We start from the raw sequence: 25542 nt of genomic DNA, 5'->3' as shown, positions 1-25542 counted from the left end.
TCCAACCTACATACATACATTGATATTGCTTCTCCGACATTCATCCGTGCTTCATCAAAATCATTCTTACGCTTATACCTAATACTCCCTTTCATACGTTTTACCTGTTCAATTATTCTCTTTTTCACACTTTCATAATCAACATCCCCTACACTCATTACCACACCATACATCGTCAACAAATACCCCATCAAATATTCTCCAAACTGCCTAACCCAAACTCTCTTACTATCACCATACTTAGCCTGACAGAACCTTACATACTCCCTAAAAAAAGTCATACACATCCCTACTGCTATGTTCATTAAACCTTTCACACCTCGGTACCTCTCTCATAACCACTGTCTTACAAACTTCAACTTCATTCTCACTACTATCTTCACTGCCTAATCCCTTCTTGTTTCCTTCTTCCTCATTCGAATATAATGAATCCAATTCAACACTTTAAATTCCTATCCTTAATCATTCCCTTATTACCTTTTTTCTTACTTACTATTTTCATCCATTCATGATCATCCTCACTCTCATCCTGACCTTTCTTCTTTTCCCCCTTCACATTACCTTTACCTTTCTTCTCATTCTTCCTATCACATTTCTGTTCATCCTTACTATGCCTAATTCCCTTATCTTCAATCTCACTATCACTACCTTCCCCATTATCACTTACCTTAGCCTTCTCTTCCTCTATCAACCAATTACCTGAGGCAGAAACCACTCCTCCGACTGCACCTTCACCCATGAAAGTTTTCATCATACCCATTACTTGCCCCATCATAGCTTCCATTCGTTCCTCATTCTCACGCATCCTTATCTCAACACCCTCTTCCAATCCCTCCACAGTTGCCTTTAGCGCTTTCAGTTCCTTTCGCATCTCCTCATTCTCACAATTCAGCCTCGCATTCTCACGCAACAACTTCTCTTTCTCTACGGACAACTCCTCACGCTCCTTAATCAACTGCAATTCCTCCTTCAAAACCCTTAACTATTCTTCCATTTTTTTCAGTCTTAATTCTAATTTCGTATCCTCAGTTTTGTATCTGTGTGCCAGTGAGTGATTACACTTTTGCGACCCTATAAATATCATGATTTAACGCGGATAACAAAAGGCTATCGAGTGCAATATAGCTACAAGTTTTCGTGAATAGTCAGTGATTAGTTTGAGGTCGGAGAAGTGGGATAAAACGTCGGCATAGAATAGTTATCTTGTGAATTACTAAAAATCTAATCAAGATGGCTATGTACAACACGGGCAAGGCTTGGAGAGACATCGCTGGACTCAGCAAAAATAAATTCCATGAGTTGGCGAAACAGGAGCTCGACCGTCTGATAACAGAGGTCACTAGTAACGTCAACCAATGTGACGGAAAAATATTCGCAGACATATTGAAACAATATGATCCAATAAACTGGAGCAAATCTGCGGAAAACATCAGCAAAATAATAGAAGAAATTCCAAAGAAAATCCAAGTGTTAAAGAGACTTATAAAGAAAGTCTACATCAATCAACACATTCCATCTAAGAACAATAAGAAGTCCAATATGGTGAATATGCTGATTGATGCAATGGGAAAAAGAATGCCAAAATGGTGTAATACATGTAAGATATGGTATTCCATTAATAATCCTCAACAATTGATTAGAAAATGTGATGCCTGTCATGTCCCAACACATCCCACATGTGCTGAAATACAGCAAAAAATAAAAAATAAAGACACAAAGGTATTCTGCTCAACATGCTTAGTCTGGATAGAAAATATAATTAAGTCGAGACTAAATCTGCAAGTAGTTGAAGATAAAGAAGAGGAAGAAGAAGAAACAGAAGAAGAAGAAGAAGAAAAAGAAGAAGAAGAGAACAATGAACAGGATATGTGTAAGGATGCAGAAGAAATCATTGATATAACCTATGATGCCATCCAACAACATACTTATGAAGAAATAAATTACCAGATGGAAACAAATAATAGACCCAAGAGACTCTACCCGGACCTACATAATTTTAGGGAAGAGCAAGAACAAGAAAAAATAGAAAAGAAGGATATAGTCTGCAATATGCTGAAAAGAGGGAATTGCAGATTTGGCGAAAGATGCTACTACAAGCATCCAAAGATATGCCATAATTATGAAATATATGGTAAATGTGCGTATTTAGACGGATATGGAGACGAATGCAGAGATCTCCATCCAAAAATATGCAAAAACCTAAAAGAAGGAAAAGGATGCATGTACAACAAAAAATGTCGATATATGCATCCTGCAACCATGAATGAATGTAAGAAAACTCAGCAAACTGAAAAGAAAAATGAAAGCAAAAAAGAAACAAAAAAAGAAACAAAAAAGCAGGCCGTGTATATACCGCGCTTTGAACCAAGAGCCCCAAGATATGAGGCCTTTCAACCCAAACCTGCACATTTAGAGCCCAACTACAAAGAATGCATCTATAATGCCAGGGGTTGGTGCAGATATGGGGACAGTTGCAGGTATACACACACAAATAAATATGAAGGCGAAAGAGCAACTATAATAGAAAAGTTGGATTTTTTAATGGCAGAATTCCGGGAAATGAAGAAAAGAACATCATATCAGAACAGGAAGGAAGCATGGGAGAATCCATATTACCAATATTAAATAATGGGGATGAAACACAAACCATAATAGTAATGAATGCACAGGGTTTAGTCACGAGTAACTCTAAAAGGAAAATAGAGTTCTTAGAAGAACTAACCCAAATTGAAAAAATAGATATATTAAATATAAGTGAAACATGGTATTCCCAAGAGACTGGCAGTGATGACCAGATAAAGGGTTTCCAAACTTATAGATCAGACAGAAAAAATAGGAATCAAGGGGGAACCGCAATATATGGAAGAGACATAAATCAAGGAAAAGTATGTGAAAAATACAGCAACACAGAATGTGAATTGATTGCGGTAGAATTTGAATTTGAAAAACTAATGAATATTGTAGTTTACAGACCCCCAAACACTAAGGAGTTTGACATAATAATAGAAAAAATAGATGATATATGTAGAAACCATAAAGACTGGAATATACTCCTATCCGGAGATTTTAACTTTCCTTTCGTGGATTGGAAAGAACGGATAGAAGAAAGTGGTTGTATGTATACATATAAAAAAGATAGTAATAGTAGCGCAGAAGATAAGAGGCAATTTGAAAAGCTTCAAGATATGCTATTAGAACATAATATGCAACAAATAAACCACATTCCAACAAGAAAGGAAAATGTCCTAGATCTAGTATTTGTGAATGAGGTGAATTATGTTAAAGAAATAATAGTGTATAACACGGGAATTTCAGACCACAATGTCATAGAATTGATAGTTCATTCCAAAGCAAGTGATCACAGAATTAATAAAAGCACAAAACTTTGGGAAGGATATGGAAAATATAACTTTTACAGTAAGAATATAAAATGGTCAGAAATAAATGAAGAACTGAATAAAGAATGGAAAAATGTATTTATAAGTGATAATATACAGGTAAATACGGATATACTGTACAAAATACTGGAGAAAATTGTTGAAAAATATGTACCGAAAAAAAACAATAAACAAAAGACGTACATACCAAGAGACAGAAGGATCTTATTTCAGAAAATTAAAAAGTGGAAGAAAAATCTTGCAAAAGAAAAAAATGTGTGGAAAATGAGGGAAATAAAATGTAAGATAGAAAATGCAGAACAAAAGATTATACAGTCGAAAGAAAATGAAAAAAGGGACTTAGAAGAAAGGACACTTCAAAATATAAAAAGAAACCCCAAAGTACTTTACTCCTATGCAAAAAAGATGAATAAAAGGAGAATAGAAATAGGCCCTCTAAGAATTGAAGGACGGCTAACGAATGAAAAAAAGGAAATATGCAACATATTAGCAGAAAAATATAAGAGTGAGTTCACGCCAAGAATTGCGAATGAGAATAATGAAACAGAAATGAGAGAAGAAAATGTTGAATATCTAACGGATATAGATATTAATGAAGCAGATATTGTCACGGCTATAAACGAAATTAAAAATGGATCGGCAGCCGGACCAGATGGAGTTCCAGCGATTTTGTTAAAAAAAACTGCAAACACTATCGCGAAGCCACTTGCAATACTGCTAAGACAGAGTATAGATATGAGCGAGATATATGTTAAACATAAATTAGCTTATATAACCCCTATCTTCAAAAGTGGATCAAGACTAGAGGCAAGCAATTATAGACCTGTTAGTCTAACATCACATATTATGAAAGTGTATGAGAGGGTAATAAAAAAGAAAATAATGAACCATTTGGTCAAAAATAATTTGTTTAATATGGGTCAACACGGTTTCGTACCTGGAAAAAGTACACAGACCCAACTGATAGCTCACTATGAAAACATATACAATAATATGATAAATGAAAAAGACACAGATGTGATCTATCTAGATTTTGCAAAAGCCTTTGACAAGGTAGACCATAACATATTGGAGAAAAAAATGAGAAAGCATAATATTGTGGGAAAGATAGGAAAATGGGTAAAAGAATTCCTGCAAAACAGAAAACAGATAGTGGTTGCAAATGACGAGAAATCAGATGAAGCCCAGGTAATATCTGGTGTGCCCCAAGGTACGGTATTAGCTGCACTGCTATTTGTTATTATGATCTCAGACATAGACTGTGATGTTGAAAACTCCGTAGTGAGAAGTTTCGCCGATGACACAAGAATAAGTAGAGAAATTACTTGTGATGAAGATAGGAACTCACTACAAAGAGATCTAAACAAAATATATGAATGGGCAGAGATAAATAGGATGGTATTTAACTCCGATAAATTCGAATCAATAAATTATGGAAACAGAGAAGGAATGGTGTATGCATACAAGGGACCTAATAATGAGACAATCACAAACAAGGAAGCAATTAAAGACCTTGGTGTAATTTTAAATAGGACTATGTTATGCAACGACCAAATAGCAACACTGTTGGCTAAATGTAAAGCAAAAATGGGAATGTTATTCAGACACTTTAAAACAAGAAAAGCTGAACACATGATTATGCTTTACAAAACTTATGTGCGTAGTACACTCGAGTACTGCAATGTGATATGGTACCCACACTACCAAAAGGATATTGCGCAAATAGAGAGTGTACAAAGGTCCTATACTGCTAGAATAGAAGAAGTTAAGGACCTTGATTACTGGGAAAGACTGCAATTTTTAAAACTATACAGTCTAGAAAGGAGAAGAGAACGCTACATGATAATACAAGCATGGAAGCAAATAGAAGGAATTGCTGAAAACATCATGGAGCTTAAAGTATCAGAAAGAGCAAGCAGAGGTAGATTAATAGTGCCAAAAAGCATTCCAGGTAAACTGAGAAAGGCGCACAGGACATTAATCCACTACGCACCAGCATCGATAATGCAGCGACTATTTAATGTGCTGCCAGCTCATCTAAGAAACATATCAGGAGTGAGCGTAGATGCGTTTAAAAATCAGCTCGATAAATACCTAAGATGCATCCCAGACCATCCAAGACTGGAAGATGCAAAATACACCGGAATATGTATTAGCAACTCTCTGGTGGATATACGAGGTGCCTCACACTGAGGGACCTGGGGGAACCCAAACAAAAAATAAGGCAATAAGGCAATAAGGTAAGGTATCAGTCCTTCGTCCAAGAGTCCAGATCAGTCCCACCTCAGCAGTCCCTGTTCGGGCGCCAAAATCATGTGACGGTATGTCGCAAGAACAAACCCCACACCCTTAATCACACTAACTGACAAATGTCTCCTCTGCACAAACTTTCCCCTTACGTTATCAACTGGACTCTTGTACAGATGCGAAATGAAAACAAACCATAACCTTAATACTATATTTCTTAAAACTAAAACGCTTAACCCAAAACCATCCACAATCAAAATACTTAAAACTAATCATAAACTTAATAAATAAAAAAAACCTAACACCATTCAAATAAACCAACCAAAAAATACTAACAAAACTTAAACTTAAATTAACCACAACCCTAACTTCAAAACACAAAACATATATATATATATATATATATATATATATATATATATATATATATATATATATATATATATATATATATATTGCGAGTGTTTACTAACAGTTTTGCAAGATAACAGTCACAAAAAAAAAAACACTTGAATAATCATTCACTTAGCCAACTGTCTTTATTGGCACAACACCACTACTGTATTTGATAAACAGGAGTTTCTTAATTTGCCATAGCAGCCTTAACTCCTTGGGGTAACGGGTGTCAAGATCATCATCATCATCATCATCATCATACGTAATCTTAATAAACAGGCCAGGTCATCAACGGTTGAGCAATCCAAAAGAGCAAGCTAAATACAATCAATTACAGGCCAGGTCAGCAACTTAAGATAAGCATTCAATAAATTAGTTCTCCAAAGGAGGAATTACGGCTGTTGAAATCAACAAAACACTTCCACGCTGGTAAAACATAATAATAATAATAGTAGTCCAGCATTCACACACACAACTGCCTCTACCTGCAGTCAAATCAAAATAATCATTTGCCCAAGACATGCACCACTGTCCTAACCTAGCTAAAAATATAAACAAACAATCTCAGTTATACCAACAGTCTTTCTCACAACAAACAATCAATACGCTAACTACCTCTCGCTCGCTGACACACACACACACATACTCTCTCTCTCTCTCTCTCTCTCTCTCTCTCTCTCTCTCTTTGGATTTGGCAAACAACAAAAATGAATAAAAATAAAACAAAAATCAATCCTCCACACCACCAGCAGACTCATCTTAAACGACTCCGAGCACTATCCTCTCCAACATCCTTTCCATCTTTACCCGCAAGACCAGGGCTTACGTGGATGTCAGATGGCTCATTAAGAAGCTCAAAAAAGCTGTGCATGAACAGGCTTTTTCAGGTAAATGATCATGTGAGTTGCGTACTGGGATCTCAGGGGAGGCGCAGGGACCTTTCCCAATCCCATGGGTTTGGTCAGCCCTGAAAGTTTTGCCGCTGTCCACTTTGGCCGGGGCCCTTGAAGGAGACCACGCGCTGGATTAGATGTCCAACAAAGCAGTTCTCTATGATGCTGCTGCCACTTCACATGAATCTTCAGCAGGAGCGGCTTGGCACCCCACACTGGCAAGTTGAGCCCCGCCAAAGCCATCTTTGAGGAAATTGCCTCCTGGTGGCAAGGAAGGTGATTACCTTCCCACCCACAGTACAAGGAGCTTGTAAGTCTCCAAAGCGTTTACCGTTAAGAACCTCAACGACATTGTGAAGTAATTGACTGCTCCTGACCCCTGATCAAGCAAGAACAGCATGGAGAGGCCAAGGCTGAACCTCCAAGGTTGCTGCCTTCACTGCATAGAGTGTGGGAGTGGTAGGATCTTTCCTGACCTGCTGGACTGAAGTGGATTCTTGGACCCGCAGATCTATCACCCATTTGGTTCAGTGCCAGGCTCACAAGATCCGGTCATGGAAACTCTTACGAGGGTTTTGATCTTTGAGGGGTCCCAGAAGTGCTGATCAATGGCCAAAGTTACTCCCAAAAAAGGCAGAGCCACAGTTGTCTCCCCAAGGCCATTGCACTCAAAAATGAAAATAACGACCTTCATCCCCAGGACTCTCAACTCAGATTAGTCTGGCCAAGTGGGCTCCAGACCACGGTCCGAAGTCCTCGAGACATCCTACTCCCAAGAAAACTCATCCATTGCTAAGGCCAAAGGGGAGGCAGTAGGCTTAGGACACTCTCCTCCCCCCTCATAAGTCCAACAATTCAGTGCCAAGGAAAGAACCAGGAACATAGTCGGGAGCTGAGGAAGGACCATACATCCGTCCTGGAAAAAGGACCAAGTAGCAGTGGGGGAAGCACTGTACTTCTCATACTGAGAGTTGGGGCAGAGAAGCGACCACGGCCCAGTGCTCTAAGCATGAGGAATAAGTGTTCATCTCACATTCTTGGCCTACCAAAGTGCACCCTCAAAAGGTGCCATCCCATCTAACCACTTGAGGGACTTGATGGTAGGAGGAGGCACAGAAGTCCAGTGACCTGGAAGGAAGAGAGAAGGAGATCGCCGCTGCTACTCATCAACCTTGGAGCAGAAAGTGTACGGAGCCGAACACTTACTAAACACTGGGCCACAGCCGCAGACAGGAACACTGGGTCATAGCATGGCTCTGGAGAGCAGTGGAACAGGGTAGGGACCCTGTGTCCCAGGATGGTCCTGGAGGCCACGGCACAGGGCCAGGACTCTTCCAGTAATATTTGCTCCCACAGGGACCACAACACTGAGGCGCACTGTTACAGGGAGAGGTGAAGGCACACTTCAATGCCTCGTGATCCCACAACTTGCGGACCTGGTGACACAACCCCTGACACAATGGGAGGGCAACAGACCAAGGGTTAGGGGCAACTGCCACAGGGGAACAGGGTTTGGGGGCAACTGCCACAAGGGAATAAGGGGTGGGAATCACTGGGACCAAAACAAGAATCTGGGAATTCCAGGTGCACGGGTAGCACTTACCTTGACCAACTATGAGCTCTGGCTCCTGACACTGGCCCCTTACCTACCGTGCCAGGAGCTCCCAATAAACATACCCGTCTTCTAGCGCTAAGGGGGAACCATCATGCTCTCTGACACTGAGGGAAGGAGTTCAGCCTCTGAAGACTGCCGCATCACACAAAGCAGCACACATTAAGGGTTCCTCACGCAAGCGAATCTGAAAACTTGCTGATTTAGATCCAAAGATTCTGGACCCAGTCCAATAACCATGACAGCCCCACTTGCTTCCTCCACCCAGGGTGAAAGCCCATCACTGCACCAGAGCCTATAACCTACACTCAGCAAACTGGGAGGCCTGAGAACAGTTATGCCTCCAAAGCACAGAGGAAGTGTGTACAGTATCTACAGCCAGTTAGACCAACCGGGTACCGATTCCACTCCTTCCCTGGCAATGAGCTTCCTGCTTCCATTTCACAACTAACAACTGACATTCACTTTATGAAAAAAAGGAAGAAAATGACTAAGTTCGACAAGAACTGTCTGTACATCTGTTCCCTTACAGTGGCCAGAGTAAAAGTGAAGAATCTCTGACTTGAAAGGGTGAGGGGCTTCTTGGCCTGCATCTTCACCAGTAAGAGAACCGCTTGTTGTCGAAGTTTAATGACCAATTTTGGTTCGTGATGAAGTAATCTCTCTAATTAATGGACAAAGGTTTGTATGACGAGTAGGAAAAAAGGTTAGTATTAAAATTATTTCCCAAAACAAGTAGAGTACTATATATCATTAATGCTCTTTGATAGTTCTGATGCACAAAACAATACAGTAATACTCCTATTTACGTCGGTTCAATTACATCAGTTCCAACTTTATGTCACTCTCCTTAAATATTAAACAAAAATAGCATCCAAGTTAAGTCACTCTATTCCACCATACATTGGTCTCTAAGTCATAAAACAACAAATAAGTACTGTATTGTATAGTACTATATATCTTTTATAAAATGATAGCAGGTTGTAAATACTTCTTTGTGGTCAGTATATTTCTATGGAATGTACAAGTCACTTTATGATGTGAAAACCAAACTACTGTACAGTACATTAAAAAAATGACCAAATCTTGGACCAATTAACAATATAAGGTGGTATAATACTGTTTCATAAAACTAAGCTAAAAACCACTCAAAATTTTCCAACTGTAATATCTTAAGAGTTTACTGACCTTCATTTCCGACATTGCATCATCATCTGTGGTAAGACTAGCCCTTTCTTCGTTGATTCTTAAAGCCCTTTCTTTCAGCATTTTGCTTCTAACAGGACGACGAGTTATATAACGAGTACCATCGGGTCTTATTTTCACCTACAAAACAAATATTAATGAATCATCGTATAAAACGTTGCAGTTTGCAAATTATTATCATTATTATTAATTGCTAAGCTATAACACTAGTTGGAAAAGCAGTGTACCATAAGCCCAGGGGTCCCAATAGGGATAATAGCCCAGTGAGGAAAGGAAACAAGGAAATATAAAATATTTTTTGAACAGTAATAACATTGAAATAAATATTTCCTACATAAACTATAAATAGTTCAACAAAACAAGAGGAAGAGAAATTAGATAGAAAAGTGTGCCCGAGTGTACCCTCAAGTAATGGAACTCTAACCCAAGACAGTGGAAGACCATGGTACAGAGGCTATGGCACTACCCAAGACTAGAGAACAATGGTTTGATTTTGGAGTGTCCTTCTAGAAAGCTGCTTACCATAGCTAAACAGTCTCTTCTACCCTTATCAAGAGGAAAGTAGCCACTGAACAATTACAGTGCAGTAGCTAACCCCTTGGGTGAAGAAGAATCTATGGCTATAAGTATCTTTATAATATTCTACTGGTAAATTACATATTGTACAATTACAGTATATGAACGTAAAATCATAACTTTCTAAACTACCTAAATTCATAAAGCTCTTATAAACATTTTTTGTTTCACAATGTTATTGGGAGTCACATACAAAATTGCTTTCATCCTAAATTATTTATCTGATAACCAATCGTATATAAAACATTTACAACTACACAGTATACATGTTTCCTGAATAAAATAAAAATGAGAAAAAATCAACCAATGAAAACCCTACCTAGAGAGATATATTGGCTATCAAGCCATTTACATTACCCAATAAATGGCGACATCAACAAACACATATCCTTTCCAATCTACCAAGCACAAAGCATCTGCCCATTTCAAGGCCATTAACTTTTACCCAAATTACAAGGCTAAATGAAAAATTATATCCTCGTAACAATAAATCCTCCTCCTAATATTGTATGTGAATATGGTGGCAAGTCTGTTGGCCTCTGTATTTGTAAGCAATATTATTATCATTACTTTCTAGATGTAATTTGAATGTTAAGTGAAAGGAAAAATTTAGATTTGGGTATACAATGTATAATTAAAGGTTAAAGGTGTCTGGTTTCACTTCCAGTTTCATCCAAATAGATGCTCACCAGAACGTCAGCCGGGCAAGCCCAACCCCCGCAGTGGTGCCCAAACAGCAGCAATGGTATCCCCTGTAAACAGCTTAAACTTACGGTTCCAGGCTGGGATTAATCTGCCGCCATGCGAATGCTAGGTAAATACGTTACTCCTGTACTACCAGGAGGATATTTTACAAATGTTCAGGTGTAGGCTATGATGTTGTCTTTGTTACTTATCAGAAGGCCAGACCCCAAACGCTCTAAAAAGAGCTAAAGGGCTACAGTATCAACACACCTAAATGTTTAAACTTCCTTATAACATCAATGTCATAATACCATAAGGACAACAATTTTCAGACTAGTAGCCATTTGAATCACTATACTGTATCAAGGCTAAACTGTACCTTCATATAGTATATGTATGCAATGCTTACATCTTGAAAATAGCATGAAAAGGGATACATTGCTTTCAATTATTATAGAATCCTACAATTCCTTTGTAGTTACTTTTTATGTCTATACATATGTAGATATATATCTTTAAGCATCTCACCTTCCATTCCATTTTCACAGGTTGATCTGAAGATGGCTTGGGGGGCACTTTCGGTGGAAGACCCGAGGATAACCCTGTAGGAGTCGTGGGTGTAGTGCTGTTTCCTTTGTGCAATGCTTGTCTAAACAGCTGCTGTTGTAACCATATTGTTTGCTGCAGATTGGCAGCATTCGTGTACATTGTTTGAGCAGGTAAAAATGTAACATAGTTACGATGACTTTCACAATCAGGTTGGGTGGCCTTATGATTACTTGAACTATTGTGATGACTTGCTTCCGGGTTATGACCACTTGCTCTAAATGCATGCACAGCATGGATTGGAGGTAGTCGCATACACCTGCGACAACTATCACATGATATGGCGGAGTATGTGTCAGATTCTAGACTTACCTGAAAGAAAAACCATAAAACTAAAAATTTCCTTAATGTTTATTAAAATAATGCTCTAACTTGATGAAACCTAAAATTTATGAACTAGAAAAGCATTAACAGATGTTCTAATTAAATGCAGTACAAAGTAATATTGATCTAAATTTATAATAGGAAATTATCTGACCTAGAGCACGCTGATGATGCTGTCCTTATCAGCAGTACACACAGGATTTCCAATGCTTGCTTACCAGAATGCATGAAATATCACAGGAGGTTGGACTCAAGGTAAATAGAAGAAGGACAGAGATGATGAGAATGGAATATGCAATGGAAGATGAAATATCATAGGAAGGAGAAAGGATTAATGAGGTACAATCATTTAAGTATTTAGGAAATATGATCTTCAATACAGGGTCATTAGAATTGAAGTTTAGTGGAAGATTGGAAAAAGCAAATCAGACAATGGCTGGGGTAAGTAGAATTCTGAAATCAAATCGCCTAAAATTACATATAAAAATCAGGCTATATTTCAGTTTAGTGAGATCTTTGTTACTGTATGGATATGACTCGGGATATGACAATGAAACAATCTCCAACAGATTTAGTAGATTTTAGAACAAAGCCTTCAGAAAAATATTGGGAGTTCAATGGCAGGGCAGGATTAGAAATGAAACTATACGAGAGATTACTCGAGTGCCATATTTGGATGAGATCATGGTGAGGGGTAGATGGAGATGGTTTGGGCATGCTCTTTGCACTCCAAATGAGAGATTAGTTCACCAAATGTTTAACTGGGCTCCACAAGGCACTAGAAGAGTTGGAAGACCCAGGCCTACATGGTTGAGAACTATGAAGCGTGAAGTGGGAGGTGATGAGTGGAGAAGTATTGAATTAAAAGCTCAAGATAGAGATGACTGGCGAAATCTAACCGAGGCCCTTTGCGTCAATAGGCGTGGGAGGAGATGATGATGATGATGATGATGATGATGATGATAAACTTATAATACAAAAAATCCTTATCCAAGAAAAATTTGTTTCCTATTGGGAAATGTTTGCGACATTTACATAAGTTATAAAATAGGTACAAAGACTTTATAAGCTCTACCATTTTCCCACTTCTCTTACTCTAACACAGATAAAACCTTTGAGCTTTTTATTAAACCATTTACAGCATTCCTCTTGAGAAGTGTCAGTATCATTTCTTATTTCGACAAGTATAAGTAGCAAGAATTTCTAAAGGAAAGCCCATTTTCACTTCATGTACTATAATCCATACATGTAATGCGATACTACAGTTCTATTAAGTATGGTGGAAATGACTTTGATTTGCAAGATGTTGCCTAAAAAAATAAATAATACATTTGTGGAAGGTAATATACAAGCAATAATGACACTAAACATGTTTTTGTGCATAAACTAACTAGAAATGTAACACATGATGTGTAAAAATTTTACTAACCAATAAAAAAATAATGTGTTCCAAGATATACCAGTAACTTTTTCCTGAACTTCGTGGAATGCACAAAACCCAAAAGCTAATGAAAATAAATAGTAATAAAAAATAGCAAAAATACCATACAAAACTTACTTGGAGTGATTGATCATGAGTTGGAGGACAAAGTGTAAGGGTGGATTGCCGAAGTTTTGGATCCTGTACCAAACTAAGTTCTAATGCTGGTCTATGATTACTTCCCGTCGAGTCCCCTGTGTTGTAGGCAGAGGATGAGTCCCGTTCCTCCTGGGGCACATCAGGACGTTTCACGGAATTAGTGACAGGAGGTGAGGACTTATTTGATGAAGGAGAACATGACTGAGGATTTTCTGTAACCCACTTATCAACTGACTGTTGTTTCTCTTCTAAGTGATTTTCTCGGATACTTCCAGCACTACTACTACTTGTACCACTACCTCGGGTATTACGACTACTACTCAAATGCTGGAGCTGAGGTTGATGAGTAGGCATCTTTTGATGTTGACGTTTTGATGGTGAGACTGGGGAAGGTTGTTGACTACGACGAGAGGTCTGACCAGGCTCGTATGGCACACAATAGATGGGTTCATCAGATTCTACCACATCTGGAATGGACTCGTATATATGGTCAGATTCAGACCCCACTGGCAATGGGGTTTTTGCAGGTGGCCTGCAGAAAGAACCCTTTTCAACTCCTTTTTGCTGCTGTTTTTGGTAAATTTGCTTCTGGTGTGTTTCCTGAACTCTTTGGTCATTCTTGTGGTTAGCTTCCAACTGCTCACATTGGTGGGCCAGGTCAGCCATTTGAGCATCAAGAGCATGCATCTCTTTGTCTATCGTTGAGCAGCATACACTACTGCTTTTTCCTTGAGAGCCCTTGGAGGAGGTTGATGATGCAGATGAACATTTCTTTGCTGGTTTCCTTTCACAGGATGAAGATGAAGATGGTGATGATGATCGCGTGGTGTTACCTTGTGCTTCCTCTAGAATAGGCTTCTTGACAGTACTACTAGTACTTTGCATGGATAATGCTGGAGATCTGAGGAATTGAAAAAAAAAAAGTATATCATAACTGAACATCTCAACACTTTGGCATTTATGTGATGATGAAATACTACTAATTGCAATGTACAGTATCACTCTTCGAGAATATTATCTACTGTATATTGGTAACACTATATTGGAATTTTTCCCAAGATTAAAAATGCTTTTGTAATTTTATCATTTCAGAGAATTCTACTTATAAAATTACATTTTTGAGTTCTATCTATTGTAATACAGTTGTGTTACTGTATGGACATGAGTCAGTGCATGACAATGAAACAATATCCAACTGATTTTGTAGATTTGAGAACAAAGCTCTCAGTAGAATACTGAGAGTAAAGTGTCAGGTCAGGATTAAAAATGGAACAATGGGAGAGATTACTCAAATGCCATTTGTGGATGTGTGTGTGTCATATATATGTATATATATATATATATATATATATATATATATATATATATATATATATATACATGTATATATATATTTATATATATACTGTATATATATATATATATATATATATATATATATATATATATATGTGTGTGTGTGTGTGTATATGTATATATATGTGGAGAAATTAGTTTTTATTTAATTGTTGAGTGGGAACTTGTTGTACCGGGAAAGTCTCCCTACGTCAAGGCAAAGATCAGCGGGGGAGGAAAAGGAGTCCTATCACTCAAGGCACAAACACCCTGTTAATAACTTTGATGACGCAGTTCAGAAACCTTCACTCTACATGCAAAAAAAAAAAAAGAAATTGTACTCTGTCCAGAGGGCTGAAAACTCCACACGTGAAATAAAAGTAATTTGATGGCCTACTTTAGCTTTGTCAGGTCTAAGGTTATCTACACTCTAGGCTCAGTTTCGGCTCCGTCCCAGGGACCCCAGTGAGACAATGGCAATGAATGGGAGCAGTGCTGTATTTAAGTAAACTTAAATGAGGATCTTCACCTTCAAAGTCCTAAGTTAATGAAGCGTACACTCGGTTATACCAACTTACCTATACCTACAGTGGGTTACTCTCAACATCTCGGGTGCATCTGACCCGTACTATACTATAGATTGGTAGAATTCAAATAATAGGGTTAAAAGATACCAATGTTTGTAATCTACAGTATTCTAATTAATTTATTACAGTAAAGAAGAGAATCAGATTAACTCAATAATGATTTATTCAAATGGCAAAATCAATAAATGAAATATTAACCACAATTTACAACACAAAAAATTGGAATTGATAAACTGAATGAACACGTGGGAGTAACCCTCAAACGAAATAAATAAAATCAAAATCTTATGGTAAATAACTTATGTGGTAGGCTACTGTGAGATCCCAACATGTGGTCAGTGACCTCAAGCAATTACCAACACAAAAAAGGGTAAAATAACATTAATTTCCATGCACGCAGCACGAAAAATGTAATTATTATCATTACTATTATTACTTGCTAAGCTACAACCCTAGTTGGAAAAGCAGGATGCTATAATCCCAGGTGCTTGAACAGGGAAAATAGCTCAGTGAGGAAAGCGAACAAGGAAAAATAAAATATTTTAAGAAGAGCAACAATATTAAAATAAATATCACTTTATAAACTATAAAAACTTTAACAAAACAAGAGGAAAAGAAATAAGATATAAGATAGCACAGTGTGGCCGAGTGTACCCTCAAGCAGGAATATTACCTAAACTTAACTTAAGGGACAAATAGAAACTTATCTGAAGTGGGAATGGCCATTAATTGAACTCACAAGATTTTTTATCCTGGGCGCCCGTGTCCAGAGAATGGCAGTCTTCAATTTTACCTAACTAGGCCTACTGCACTTGTTTAGCGGAATCAATGGCCCCTTCCTACTCGCCCAAGTATTGATCAGAGGTTCCTGTGGAACTGGATGCTTCTCCTTAATAAGTGACCGCTCAAGGTATCTACTTGTCCTCGTCCTTTGTGGAATCTGGGATCCTTAATGTGCAGGGGGCCAGGCTAGTGGGGGAGAGTGGGAGCATGAAGTTGACTCGGGAGCAATTGACCCTGGCAGTAACGTTTAGCATTGTGGCCTGTAACTTTGTGAGGTCAAGATCAGGTCAGCCGTGCCCGGCTTCCTTCTTCCAACAAAAGCGCATCTCAATGCATAGGCCAGTGGTCTTGAAGTGCCATCTCTAATTTAGGACAGGCTTGAAACACTTGTGGTTTGTGAGTTTTAAGCAATAAGCTCATTCAGAATACAAGGAGAAATCTTGCAACTCCAGGGGACAAAAATAATTCTAACTCTAAACATCTGGCATACAAAATAAAAATTAAACTAAAAGGTTATTAACAAGTCGGGCCTACGTGTGTGGACAACCATACCTCCTAGACTAGCAGTCTTGAGCTGTAGTAGAAAGAAATTTAAAGTACCTAAATACTTGAGGTAAATTGATGAATATAAAAATATTTATACATACACACACAAACATATATATATATATATATATATATATATATATATATATATATATACTATATACAAATACATATATATATATATATATATATATATATATATAATTTATATATATATATATATATATATATGTATAATATATATACTGTATATCTATATCTATATATATATATATATATATATATATATATATATATATATATATATTTATATATGTATATTTAATATATATATATATATATATATATATATATATATATATATATACTATATATATCGATATCTATATGTACAGTATATCTATATATAGATATACATATATATCTATATATACAATATATGTCTATACATATATCTCATATCTATAAATATATCTATCTATCTATCTATATATATATATATATATATATATATATATAGATAGATAGATAGATATATTTATAGATATGAGATATATGTATAGACATATACTGTATATATAGGTATATATGTATATCTATATATAGATATATATATATATATATATATATATATATATATATATATATATATATATATATATATAGATATATATAGATATAGGGATTGCAAGTGATGTATGTGGCAAGAAGGTTGTTGGAGGCAGCATGAGGAAGGGCAGTGAATGGTGGAATGAAGGAGTGAAGGTAAAAGTGGAAGAGAAAAAGAGGGCTTTTGAAGAATGGCTGCAGAGTAATAGTATAGAGAAGTATGAAAAATATAGAGAGAAAAAGGTGGAAGTAAAGCGCAAGGTACGTGAGGCAAAGAGGGCAGCTGACCTGAGGTGGGGTCAGGGACTGGGTCAGTCATATGAAGAGAATAAGAAGAAGTTTTGGAAAGAAGTGAAGAGAGTAAGAAAGGCCGGCACAAGAATTGAAGAGACAGTGAAAGATGGAAATGGAAGGTTGTTAAAAGGAGAGGAGGCAAGGAAAAGGTGGGCGGAATATTTTGAAAGTTTGCTGAATGTTGAGGGTGATAGGGAGGCAGAGATAATTGCTGTTCCAGGTGTTGAGGTGCCAGTGATGGGAGATGAGAATGAGAGAGAGATTACAATAGAGGAAGTGAGGAGAGCACTAGATGAAACGAGAGTAGGAAAAGCATCTGGTATGGATGGTGTGAAAGCTGAGATGTTGAAGGAAGGGGGTGTGACTGTAATTGAATGGTTGGTGAGATTGTTTAATGTGTGTTTTGTGTTGTCAATGGTACCAGTAGATTGGGTCTGTGCATGTATTGTACCACTATATAAGGGTAAGGGAGATGTGCATGAGTGTTGTAATTCAAGAGGTATTAGTTTGTTGAGTGTAGTTGGAAAAGTGTATGGTAGAGTACTGATTAATAGGATTAAGGATAAAACAGAGAATGCAATCTGGGAAGTACAGGGGGGTTTTAGAAGAGGTAGGGGTTGTATGAATCAGATTTTTACAGTTAGGCAGATATGCGAGAAATATTTAGCAAAAGGTAAGGAGGTGTATGTTGCGTTTATGGATCTGGAGAAAGCATATGATAGAGTTGATAGGGAAGCAATGTGGAATGTGATGAGGTTATATGGAGTTGGTGGAAGGTTGTTGCAAGCAGTGAAAAGTTTCTACAAAGGTAGTAAAGCATGTGTTAGAATAGGAAATGAAGTGAGCGATTGGTTTCCGGTGAGAGTGGGGCTGAGACAGGGATGTGTGATGTCGCCGTGGTTGTTTAACTTGTATGTTGATGGAGTGGTGAGAGAGGTGAATGCTCGAGTGCTTGGACGAGGATTAAAACTGGTAGACGAGAATGATCATGAATGGGAGGTAAATCAGTTGTTGTTTGCGGATGATACTGTACTGGTAGCAGACACAGAAGAGAAGCTTGACCGACTAGTGACAGAATTTGGAAGGGTGTGTGAGAGAAGGAAGTTGAGAGTTAATGTGGGTAAGAGTAAGGTTATGAGATGTACGAGAAGGGAAGGTGGTGCAAGGTTGAATGTCATGTTGAATGGAGAGTTACTTGAGGAGGTTGATCAGTTTAAGTACTTGGGGTCTGTTGTTGCAGCAAATGGTGGAGTGGAAGCAGATGTACGTCAGAGAGTGAATGAAGGTTGCAAAGTGTTGGGGGCAGTTAAGGGAGTAGTAAAAAATAGAGGGTTGGGCATGAATGTAAAGAGAGTTCTATATGAGAAAGTGATTGTACCAACTGTGATGTATGGATCAGAGTTGTGGGGAATGAAAGTGATGGAGAGACAGAAATTGAATGTGTTTGAGATGAAGTGTCTGAGGAGTATGGCTGGTGTATCTCGAGTAGATAGGGTCAGGAACGAGGTGGTGAGGGAGAGAACGGGTGTAAGAAATGAGTTAGCGGCTAGAGTGGATATGAATGTGTTGAGGTGGTTTGGCCATGTTGAGAGAATGGAGAATGGCTGTCTGCTAAAGAAGGTGATGAATGCAAGAGTTGATGGGAGAAGTACAAGAGGAAGGCCAAGGTTTGGGTGGATGGATGGTGTGAAGAAAGCTCTGGGTGATAGGAGGATAGATGTGAGAGAGGCAAGAGAGCGTGCTAGAAATAGGAATGAATGGCGAGCGATTGTGACGCAGTTCCGGTAGGCCCTGCTGCTTCCTCCGGTGCCTTAGATGACCGCGGAGGTAGCAGCAGTAGGGGACTCAGCAGTATGAAGCTTCATCTGTGGTGGAAATGTGGGAGGTTGGGCTGTGGCACCCTAGCAGTACCAGCTGAACTCGGCTGAGTCCCTGGTTAGGCTGGAGGAACATAGAGAGTAGAGGTCCCCTTTTTTTTTGTTTGTTCTTGTTGATGTCGGCTACCCCCCAAAATTGGGGGAAGTGCCTTTGGTATATGTATGATGTATGTATATATATATATATATATATATATATATATATATATATATATATATATATATATATATATATATATATATCCCTTAGGAAGCTACTTTAGGAACTTCCATCAGGACGACATAGCGATCTCACTCAAAAATAGATTTTTTGCTTCACTCAAAATCTGTTATATATATATATATATATATATATATATATATATATATATATATATATATATATATATATATATATATATATATATATATTTTTAGGTGAGATCGCCATATCGTCCTGATGGAAGTTCCTAAAGTAGCTTCCTAAGGGATATATGTTACTACAGAGATATTCCCGGGGAATTACACCTTCAGGGCCCAGAATTCTAACTCCTGGACCGAATATCCTTAAATTTCCTCTCAAATAAATCGCATAATATCAGAGGACTTAGTCTTGACCTGCCACATAGCAATCTGCACCCCTAATAGCGTTACGCTTCGAGGGGGACGTGGCAGAATAGAACGGGGGCCGTATCAAGGTTACCCCCGTTATCGTACTACTATTGACCACCACCACAGCGCCATTCCCAAGATGGCGGACATTCCTTGTAGCATTGAGCGTGGTGCTACAGATACAATGCCTCAGGGAGGGATACTGTGAAGATCTTTTCTTTTTAGAAAAGAAGGGTGGGACCATCAGGATGACATGGCGATCTCGACCAAAAATAGATTTTTCGCTTCACTCAAAATCCGTTTTTTGGGCTCAAGCCATGTCGTCCTGATGGAAGCATACCAGAGCATTAGTGTATCTGTGGATTTTCATCAGTGCCTTAACCTTGGGACAACATTTCAATGATCATTTGGACCAATCGAGACAAATGACGTTACCGTTATCCGTCATTATCACTAATCATACACGATGTTAGTGCTTCCTGCCCCCTACAGGAAAGAGTCATTCTAGACAGTAGAAAAGGGGTCTCAAGGTTAGCATATATTGTATGAACAAACATAAGTATACACTAGATGTACAAACTGTCTCGTAGTTTGTGAATATTACCGAATACTAATCAGTGTTTCTTATATCAATTGTTTGTGAGTATACAAATATATGAAGAGTACATACTCTGGACTTTTAATCGAAGCCACTCAGATTGAAAAAATTTATAATAAAATTTCTCTTTATAATTCCTGTACCGGTTACTTCTATCGACACTATGTACTACGTACACACGGCACTAGTGCTATCTGTATAATTCCACACCTGGGATTTTTTAACAAAGTTAGTGTCACCATGGTAACACTTATTCAAAGGAGGTCACACTCAGAGAGATGACCCCTTCTCCCTTTAATTGACAATCCCAGCCAATTAGCTGTTCATCGTAGAATTAGACGGAGGGTTAAATACTCTACCTGACGTCACCACATACTGCTTCAGTTCATGGACCTGCTTTGTATAGTGTTTGTAGAACACTCTGGATGATTCTCATCCAGTATATGAGCGAGGACATTCAAAGTCCCAAGCAATTAACTGTTTATGACAGTAATTATGGGGCAGGTTTTAATACACTACCTGCCGCCACTACATAGTGCTTCAGTTCATGGACCTGTTTCGCATAGTGTTTGTAAAACACTCTGGATGATTTCCATCTGGTGTATGAACGAAGACTCTCAAAGTCCATATACTGAAAGAAGTTCAGTGATGAAGCAATCTTTCCCTGATCATGACCTGCGGGAGTACTGTCAGGATCCGCTCTACGAATAAAGTAGGCGAGCTTCGCCCTCAGTTGTTTTAGGGATAAGTTTGATCCAGAGGTTTCTCCTTTAAAGAGCTGTCCACCCCTGAAGTCTGAAGTTCTACGAAGATAGACCTTTAGACACTCTACCGGACATAGAGAGACATCTTCCTTCAGAGGGCAGATTCTCCAGGGACCCCACCTTTTAGTGGGTAGCTCATTCTTAGCGAGAAAGGTTGGATCAGGGAAGAGATTCAGTTCTCCTGTTTCTGCGAACTGAATGTGGCCTTCATCTCTAGACAGGGCCACTATTTCACTAACTCTAGCCCCTGAGGCTATAGCGAACAGAAAAATAACCTTTTGGGTTAAGCGAACAATCTTCATTGTTCATGGATGAGGCATAATGTAGGACCTTGTCCAAAGACTAAGAGATGGACTTTGGTGGTGCTGCAGGCCTAAGCCTTGCACATGCCTTCGGGATCTTATTAAAGATCTCATTCGCCAAGTCCACTTGAAAAGCATATAGAAGAGGTCTAGTCAAGGCTGACTTGCACATAGTTATCGTGTTGGCTGCCAAACCTTGGTTATTAAGATGGATAAAGAAGGACTTACAGAAGTTCATTGAAATCTCTTTCGGTCCTTTTGCTTTTACGAAAGCAACCCACTTTTTCCATGATGACTCATATTGTCTTCTAGTTGACTTAGACTTGTATTCTTCTAAGAATTCTATATTGCTTTTTGAGATCCCAAATCTTTTCCTAACCGCTAGGGGAAAAAAATCATGCAATGAAGGGTTCGGGTTCTCTGTGATAAATTGAAGGCAATTAATCTCTGAACCTTCTGAAGTAGTCCTGGGTTCAGAACTAGGGACAGCCTCAGCCTCCGTTCCTTCCTCAAAGAGGACAGATTGCTCTTGGGCTACTTGGGAGACAACAGAGCTACTCCTCCCTGGAAGGATCTCAGCATGTTGAGGACTCTCAGCAGGTGATTGGATGGGATGAACTGGAAATCCTAAGTCTATCCCTTCCATTTCAGAGACATGATGTCTGTCATTTTTATTAGAGGATCCTCGTATGGGGCTAAGCATCGAGGTAGTTCCTTGACGACGCTCGTAATCAAGAGGTTGGACTGCAGTTCGGGGACTTGTTCCCATCTGGGAGAGAATAGGTCTGCGTCCGTGGACCATTCTAACTCTATCGGCTTGAGCCTGAGTAGAGCATCCACTGTCACATTGTGGATCGGTTGTATATGAACTGCTGACAGGTGCCATCCCTTTAGGTAAGGGATGGTTAACTACACCTAGACTGTATGAAACGTTCTCTAGCATCGTCGATTGCAGCGTCTCGTTATCGCTTCGGAGTCCCAGATCTGCCGCAGACAATCTAATCTGCGTGGAGAGTGTTTCCCCACTCATGACAGGACCAACATGGTCTTGGGACTTTCGGGCTTTGACCTTAGTTAGGGAAGCAATTAAGGAAGGACCGATATCGGTCTTTTTAGATCTCTTCAAGCGTTTGATGCTTGTTTTCTCCAGACTCTCAACGCATCTTGCGGCAGTGCTCTTAGCACTGGGTCTGTCTCTATTGCAAACTGGAGAGAGATCAGAACTCCTCCCTGTTCGCGTTTTGGGAATCTGACTGATTACCAGTCTCTTGACCGACCTTGCCATCTCCTTCTACATTCTCAAAGGAAAGGAGAGTTGGTGTGACCACAGGCTTCAATGGCTTTTTCGCCATTGAAACCCTTGAGCTGGAGAGAATCGAGACTTCTTGAAGCCTATCTTGCATCCGCGATGTTCCGGGGACCGGATAATTTCCTTGGATGTTCATAGACCAGCCACCTTGGGTGCTGCCCACCCCAGCCTCTCGTCCAGGAACATTGTTGCCTGAACCTTTCCTGGGCTTAATTATTGCGTGACTGTATCTGCCAATTTTATGAAGATATCTAGGACTGTGTCTAGTCTGACAAGTATCTTTCCTAGGAAATACGTTACTTTGTGTAACTTGAATCCTAGATAGGAAGGGAGAGGATGATTGACTATAAGTTGCCAATAGACGACTTTCAGGTCTGGTAAGACTACGGGCACCCTTTTTAGCAACAGGGTCCTTATGTTCAGAAGGATAAACATTCTGAACTCGTTGTTTTATTTGGACTTGTTGACTGGCGACAAGTCCAGAATGACTCTGAATTTTCTTGAGTCCTTTTCGTAGACACACAACGGCCTTCCCTGGAATTCGGTGGACTATAGTTTCCTTACCACCTGTATGCTCTAGAGCTCTCAGGTAAACTCCTCAAGGAGGGTTTTGGATTATAGGAGGAGTTGAGGAAATGATGGTAGAGACATCTCCACCTCCCATCTTAGTCCCATCTTGATTAGGCCATGGACCCAAGGATCGAAGGTCCAGCAATCCTAAAGGAACCTCCCTCCTACAAGAAGCATTTCTATGCTTCGACTGATCAGTAGGATTATATTTTCGACCACCTGCCTGTAGCAGCATGGTCACTACAACTGTGGGATGTTGTTGAACAGCTCGAAATGAATATCCAGACCTTTCCGTCTTCCTCTTAGGTTGGCGACCCACAACCGTGGAAGACTCTCTTTTTGAAAGGATGCCCAATTTTGGAGAAGTCCTACTTTCTCCGTGGTGGCGTTCTTAATCACTTTCCTGACTACCTCATCCCTACATGTTCTTCTAGCCTTTATAAAGGCATAAAGGTCTTTTACCATGGTAGCCATATGTATTTTAGCTAAGACCTTGAGCATGTCTGGGGTATCTTGATGAGCTGAACAGAACTCTATGTAGTTTTCTAAAGATAGGGAGGCTGCAAGTCTCTCCTTTGTCTCTTGTTCATCATGTAAGAGAAACTCGGATAATTTAGGGAGATTTTCCTTAGATTGTCGACTGGCGACATCCGCCACAAGTCTTCCTACTGAAAAGGTTAAATCGGCTTCCTTCCAGTTCTTCTCCTGTCTGGGAAAGGCTAGAGACAGAGGGTCGCACTCCTTGAGTGTAGGACACGGTTTACCTGCCTCCACTGCCTCGGTGACATATTTAAATGCTCTCTTCGTAAAGGGGAATGATATTGAAGCAGGAGCAAGAAAGGAAGAGTGCCTGTTACCTGGTGTGAATACCTTCGACACCGAGTAACCCGCCTTTTCTATGCTACTTGATAGGATAGCCTGTGCTTTACCATGGTCGAGAATCATAACCTCCTTTGATTCCGTTCCTTTTCTTGACCTTGGTTCATCCTTCAGTCTAACGAAACAGTTAGGGAAAGCGCCAAAGCTTGGCCAAAATTGGATTTTTTCCAAAGGAACAGCACCCACCTTCTCTGAGATGTAGGGTTTGTCGTTTAAAATCGGCATCAGCTCCGCAAACCTCCATGGATTGGTTTTGGAACATGTCGGAAGGTCTTGATCTATGGGTAGTTTGTATGACCCCTGAGGAGCTCTGATTCTTGTGAGTAAAGGGCTGTAAATTGTTACGTGCCTTTTTATTTTACGCCTTACAATTATAATTATAATTACCGTAGTGGTGATAACTTTAGTGTGCCATCTCATTATTATCCTTCCTGAACATAATTGGATTTAGTATCCTGGCGAGTTTTGGTTCCATACACCTTACCTACGATGCCTCCTTCAGTTTCGGGTTCCTTAGGGTTCCCGACACTAGACTCAGGAGATTTTTCAATTGCAGGGGGCGATCCTTTGGTCCTTATTGCCTCCGAACGTTTTTGGGATATATAGTTGAGAGTGATACCTATGCCTTGACGGAGTAAACCTGTAAGTGCATTTCAGTATTGGGACCTCTCTCTTTGAGGCTTCCTATCGAGTCATAGGTAATTCTCTGGTACACTTCCATCAGGACGACTTGGCTCAGCCCAAAAAAAAGATTTTGACATGGGAAAAATCTATTTTTGAGTGAGATAGCCATGTTGTCCTGATGGCCCACTTGTTACATTGTCCCTCCCCGATGCCTAGTCGTATGAGTCTTGTCACAGTAGTTATGCAGCTATGTGGAATGGGTTCATCAAAGACGGACAATACTATGAGGGGAGAGGATATGTAACGGCTCCTCCCCTATCCTTCTCCTTAGATTCCTAAACTGGGTTAAGTCT

At 39.1% G+C, this 25542-nt stretch overlaps 1 protein-coding gene across 1 annotated transcript in view; it reads right to left on the bottom strand.

The window, feature by feature from the left end:
- Slip1 (SLo interacting protein 1) overlaps positions 1 to 25542 on the bottom strand; it is a 279953-nt gene that overhangs the window by 25638 nt on the left and 228773 nt on the right. The window contains exons 7-9 of the mRNA XM_068386361.1: positions 13501 to 14422; positions 11541 to 11930; positions 9735 to 9872 (exon numbers count right to left, since the gene is read on the bottom strand). Of these exons, the coding sequence (XP_068242462.1) occupies positions 9735 to 9872; positions 11541 to 11930; positions 13501 to 14422 (1450 nt within the window). The remainder of the gene's footprint in view (positions 1 to 9734; positions 9873 to 11540; positions 11931 to 13500; positions 14423 to 25542) is intronic.

Source organism: Palaemon carinicauda, chromosome 1 (assembly GCF_036898095.1).
Source record: "Palaemon carinicauda isolate YSFRI2023 chromosome 1, ASM3689809v2, whole genome shotgun sequence".
NCBI lineage: Eukaryota > Metazoa > Arthropoda > Malacostraca > Decapoda > Palaemonidae > Palaemon > Palaemon carinicauda.
Note: the sequence above shows the minus strand (reverse complement) of the source record. Positions and strands in the feature narration are given on the sequence as shown.